The following is a 6,372-nucleotide window of genomic DNA, read 5'->3' as shown; positions in this document are numbered from 1 at the left end:
GACTTTGTAGGGAGCAAATCTAAAGTAGCATGTTCTGCCGTTTCTATAATTTCTGACGGAGTGCAATAATCCATGTCGCTATCAGTTTCAGTCATTTCTATTGTAGGCATACAAAATTAACATTGTTATATTTTGTATTGAAATAAAAAAAACTTACCATACAGTTTTTTAATTAAAATTAATTGCAATTAACTTTTTCAAATTTTGAATTCAAAATGACAGATATAGTGCAATGGGTCTGAAGTAGATGGCGTTACGCGCGACGGCGGGTTGTATAGTATTAAAATTACGTTCACCGAATATGTAAATTACGTTACACATGGTTTAAATAAAAATAGCGAGCGTAAATCATTTTCAATACATGTACATACGTATAGGTAACATCATTATTTGCATTGAATATGCAAAAATATTTGATATGTATGTATAGAAATATCTTACAACCTGCAATGTAAAACGATGTCAATGTGACATATCTCCGTGATTGTAATTTTTTAATTGGCCAACTTTCAAGGTCAATTTCTTTTTGGTACTAGGACCAAAAGTATCCACTTTTTGTACAGTTGCCATAGTGATAGCGATTAATCCTGAAAACGCCAACTTTATTTACCGAACACTGTCACAAAATAGCGTCTTATTCAGGTGGTTGGAGAAAAATAACATTTTTTTGTCAGATAATTAAGCCCGCTTGACATGGAGCAATAAAAATTGCAATTGCATGCAAGTTGCAAGAAAAATTGCGAAAGGCATGCGCAGTTCAAAGCCAGCTGATCAATTGCTGCAAGAGACTTGCATGCAATTTTTAAAGCGGGGTTCCCATTTGTGCATTTCGATGCCGCATTTTATGATGCCGCATCAAACTGCATGCATCTTTTGTATTCACACTACATTTTTATTGCAGCAATTTTACTTGCGCATGGAAATGCACGATTTAGAGCATGTTCTATTTTCTGACGCATTTTTAGTAACTTTCTAGAGTCTTTCGTTTTATATATTGGCGCTATTTCAATTTTTGTTGGTATTTATGATTATGTGCGTTTGAATTATACTTCATGTTTACTTTTGTGTGTATGTTTCAAACCTAGAGAAGGAAGTCTTAAGTTTAAGTTGGTGTATTTTTTGTTTGTTACTTTTTGAATTTATTAAAAGCGTTCGTTAGTTACTATGACCAGCACATAAAAATAAAAAAAGATTGGTAGCAGTGTAGTTGCATGAATAACTTGCACAAATGTAGACATGAATGCCTTTTTAGTTGCGCATCAAAAAATGCGTCATGAAAATGCAGCAACAAAAATTGCAGCATCGAAATGCACGAATGGGAACCCCGCTTAAGACCGGTGCTATTTTTCTTGCATGAATCGTGCAATTCTAGGGATAAATCTAGTTGTTTTTGTGTCACCAACCTAGTAAAATACAGCGGCGGCAACTATGATGCTGAGAGACGCACTCATTACTTGTTTTTATTAATCGTATTTATTCTTGTAATTTTCATGTTTCTTCAAGCAATCAAAATTTAATTTTTATTGGAGGTTAGCAACTTTGTTGACAAGTCCATATTTTTCTTCTGTTGGCAGACATGTGGCAATTGAAATAGAATTGCACCATGTCAAATACCATGCAATGCTTATCGCATGCAAGGATTTGACCTTGCAATTTCTTTCTGCAAGTTCTTGCGCGTTGTATTGCTCCATGTCAAGCGGTCTTTAGGTTTCTGATACGTGATACGTCACAGGAACAAGTGACCATCGCCATCATCTTCGCCGCCTTACTGCTATGCAATTCAAATTTCGTTGAGAAGTAGTGCAGGGCGTCTATCATCTGCATTATTAGGTACGATTTACGAAAAGAAATTGCGTTTCTGGTCTTGTATTGACAGATTTATAACTTCAATCGCTCCAAAACCTACCAACCTAATTAATCGCAACTTCAAAGTGCCGAGCGATTAGTGTAGCGCTTCGATTTATTTCTGTAAACTATCGAAATCGTCGCCGTCGAAGAAAAGAGGCACACGCATCGCGCATTGCGTATTTTGTTAGATTTTTCTTTGGGGCCTTTCAGGTGTGAATTAATTCCGCAGTCATGCCAAATAAATAGGAGACATTTCTTTCTCGGCAAACGTTCTGCGCGCTATACGGCAAAGAAAAATCTATAACTGATGAGCATAAAGTTTTCGCTCGCCCACTCCGCTTGTTTATTCATTTGATTGTAGCAGAAGAACGATGTTTATCTTATCAATAAATTCGGCAAAAAAATGTTAAACTTTTGCATGTACTCCTTATTTATTTTATTTATTTACCGATTTTAACGTCGCCCGTAGTGTTGATTCTACCAAGTTTCAATCACGAACTGTTCTGGGGAGTTTTGTGTATTTTGCGAAGAAAATTTGCGCTTCCCGCTTTGGCTTGGCGTACTTACCTAATTATAATTTCAGAAAGACTTTTTACCTTACCTTTTATTAGGTAGATGCAACGACGTCTCCTGTGCATATAAAGACGGTGCATAAATTACTTAATCAATTTGCCTAACACAGATTGCGGGTTGATGTATTGAAGCGCGTCTCCTTCGAGTTCGATCAATCAACACATACTTGCTAGAAACGCGGTAGTCATTATAAGTTGTGTCTGGGAAGTTAGCACATCATTATCGAAAAGTGAGAAATTTTTCCAACAAATGAGGTGCCAACCCTTACAGCAACTCACTTTTTTTGTTACTGTTGTGTAGATTCCTTGACATTTTCAAAAATTCAAATTTTTTACTAAAACTTTATGTGCATTGGATATGAGGACATATTGGCCTGTGAACGGTATTGTAATGTCTCTTTAATTAATAAAAATTAAATCGACACTTTACTTGAATATGAACCTCATTAAAGTTGTTATATACTTTTCATGAATGCAACTAGGTACGACCCCATTTTACGTTATATATTGCTTAATTTTAGTTTGCGTAATTTTATTTATTATTATTATTAGATAAAAATGTGAAATTCTTGCTTTTATTTAAATTGATAAGATATTGTGCAATGATAGAGTTGCAGGTGTTTCTTTGTACGGAATTTCCTTATTCTTAGACATTATTTATTTAAGCTTTATTTTCGTATAAATTTGACACATGTGTTAAAAGGTAATGAATTTGGTCTAGATAAGAAAAAAATTGGTAACATTTTGTTTATGCCATAAGACAAGTGTTTTATTAGTTCGACAAAAATAGTGGATTTACTAAATATTGTGCATTTTTAAAGAGGTTCAAGATAACGCGAGCTTTATAAAATACGAATGCTTCTTCTCGCCTTGACGCCACGATCTGGGGAAAATCCGTTTTAAGAAGATATTTGAGGCGTGTTTTAAAACTTGAAAGCATTTTCGAGCTTAACTTTATACAGGGTCATTATTGACAAGCGTCAGTTAGAAAGATATGGAGAACCTTTGAAAATGAAACTAAATTGATAAGTCTTTTAAGGGTTTTGGCACATGATGAATTGACTAAAAATATTTTTCAACATGGCGCCACTCCTGAAATACCGGAGTTAGCCATCAACTTTGTTATTTTAAATAGGGACTCCCTATTTTTTCTAAACATTTTCGGTTCTACGTCGAATTTGGGAGTACAACGATAAACCCCATACTTGACCCTTTGCTCCAATGGATTTTATCGTTATTCAATGTTTATATGTCAAAAATTGAAATTTGCGGGGTACATTTTAAAAATTTGTTATTTCGAAAAAACGGTGACAGATATTGCAAAACAGTTTTTCCCACTGCTTTATTAGGAAATATCGAATTTTCTTATGGCATGCGTACCGTCTAAAAGTGAGAATAACGTTCAAACTTTTTCAAAGATCTCAACTTTTAAATATTTTTTCAAATATCCATAACCCCATTTTTTCAAATGGCAACTCAATTTTTTCTTCACTGTTTGTTTTCCTTTTTCCGAGACCTTTAATTTGATACAATGTCAAAGACTGCTTCAAACGGTTTCCGAGAATATCCATGTTTTCACAACTTCTTGTAACAAATTGATAAAATAATTAGTCTCTTTTGAATAGCATTTAAGCAATGCAGTTGGATTTAGTAAGTCAGTACAGTTATTGTTTTTTCTTCAGAGTCTACCACAGGCTTTCTTTTTATTAAAGTTATTTTATATATCCAAAAAGCACAATTAGAACATGTATTTATTCTTTTGTGAAAAAGAATACAATTCTACAAAATTGACTGACAGAATATTTTTCATTCTTAAACACGCCAACTTATTTTAATTTTCGTTTAAAATGGCAATTAACATTTTTACTTTAACACTTTCTCTTGTTACTAACATTTTAACACAAAAGAAGGCACATCATAAAAGTCCCATTTTCACACACAAGATTTTTAGACGTGTGCTTGACAACGGCTTCGTCATGATGTCTGCTACTTGATGTTCTGTAGAGATTTGTTTGACACCTAATTTTCCCTCAGTGACTTTTTCTCGTATAAAAAAATGTTTGATAGAAATGTGCTTAGTTCTCCGATGAAACTCCGGGTTTTGAGCCAGTCTCACTGCAGCGGTATTATCAACTTGAATAACAAGAGCCTGCTCAGCAAAATTGCCTCTTTTGCTCCTTCGTTTGCTGCCATGATTTCAGTTTCAGTTGTTGATGTAGCTACAACTGCTTGTCGTTGGTTCAACCAAGAAATTGCTCCTCCTGAGTATTTCACGATGACTTCTGAGGTTGAACGACCTGTTTTCGTACATCCCCCGAAATCAGCATCACTGTAGATCTCCAAAACTCCAGCCTCTTCTTTTCTCCTACAGTAGACTATCCCAAAGTTCAAAGTCCCTGCGATGTACCGAAAAACTCTCTTGACTAGTACGACATCTTCTTGAGTTGGATTTTCAAGGACTCTTAAGATGTATCCTACGCTGTACGCTAGATCAGGTCTTGTGCCGAGCATTAGGTACATCAGTGCTCCAACTGCTTGCCTGTAGGGAAATTGTATCGCCTGGTTAACTTTCCCTGATGTGGAAGTTTCTTCACCCTTGAGCATTGGAGTAGAAACTGGTTTGCAATCTGACATATTGAAACGCTCCAAAATTTTTTCTGCATAAGTTTTTTGATGAATCTTTATAAACCCTTCTTCTTGTTGTATTTCAATTCCCATTCGCCTCTGTGGGTCGCGACTTGTCAGGGTATCTTTCGGAAAAAAGAGGGCAGGTCCTGGCCGCTATTCGATTACATTCACCGTGTATTATATTCAATTCAAAAAATCTTCGTTAGTGTAACCCAAACGAGCCATTATTGACGAGAAATAAAAGTTAAAAACTGTTCAAGAAGCGAAAATTTGACGTTTAGACGTTATCATAATAAAAACAAAAGAATAACATCAAGCGACTTAATTTTTTTTATCAATAGACGGTTTCGGCGTAAGTTTGACCTTGAAAGGATAAAGAGGAAAGTTCTACCCTAGTTTTGTTTCTTTCTAACAGTGTCGCCACACATAGCGCAATATATCCCCAAATTGATTAGTTATTTTTACAATATTACCATATAATTGGTAATCCATGTTTATAGTAATATAACCTTACAAAACATTCGCATAACCTCATTTATTCGTTTCTGTCATCATTATTTCCTGGCCTTTTCTAGTTTTCTCATTGCATATTTCCATTTATCTTTCACATTCCACCTTTGATTATTTTATTTCCTTTTGCATTTTTTGAATACCCTGTCTTTAACCTTTATACCAAACAGTTTTTTTTTAAACTAAACTGTACACAATCCTTCTTGCTCAAGTAAGTATTATGTAAAAAGAAGGTTACATTATGATTGATTCTGTTCATTATAGGAGGCATTACAATGCCAAAGTGTTATTACAAGGATTGCAACAACACCTCAAAGTCTAAAAGGTGTCGCAATCTCCGTTATCATCCGTTCCCTAAACCACTGCGGAATATGGCGAAGAGCTTATTATGGATTGAACGTGGCTACATTTACCTAACGCAGATTGTTTACACTCGCATCTACCATTAACTACAGCTCCCGATGCTTTGTTTAAAGTTATCACTACAGAGTACGATTTATTCTTATTAAATGATGCAAAACACTTTGCTTTTAAAAGGTAAAATCGGTTATCACTGCTGTCAAACACTTCCTGCAAGTGATCGCTGCTTACAAACTGGCTGCCACGTCGAAACGGTTTTTCTGTTACACCTGCATTGTTGCTGACATAATCTTCATTTTCAAAGAAGCATCCCACAAGATAGGTATAGATGTGGCCCTTGTTGAAATATTGGGGGATTTCACGATGTAATGTTCCCTCTGGTGGAGAGAACATTTAGGGAAAAGAACCACTCTTAAGATGACTTAAAACTTTATTTACTTAACACCTACCTATA

General features: G+C 35.0%; 1 protein-coding gene across 1 annotated transcript; it reads right to left on the bottom strand.

Moving 5' to 3' along the window:
- Nucleotides 1-4,532: 4,532 nt before the first annotated feature.
- Nucleotides 4,533-5,054, bottom strand: LOC116174608 (secreted RxLR effector protein 161-like). The gene has a single exon (XM_031492550.1). It carries the CDS (start codon nt 5,052-5,054, stop codon nt 4,533-4,535), a length of 522 nt encoding a protein of 173 aa, XP_031348410.1.
- Between the last annotated feature and the right edge of the window lie 1,318 nt (nt 5,055-6,372).

The sequence above is a fragment of the Photinus pyralis genome, unplaced genomic scaffold (assembly GCF_008802855.1).
Source record: "Photinus pyralis isolate 1611_PpyrPB1 unplaced genomic scaffold, Ppyr1.3 Ppyr1.4_LG6, whole genome shotgun sequence".
In the NCBI taxonomy this organism is placed as follows: domain Eukaryota; kingdom Metazoa; phylum Arthropoda; class Insecta; order Coleoptera; family Lampyridae; genus Photinus; species Photinus pyralis.
The sequence above is the reverse complement of the archived record's forward strand: the minus strand, read 5'-3'. Positions and strand labels throughout refer to the sequence as shown.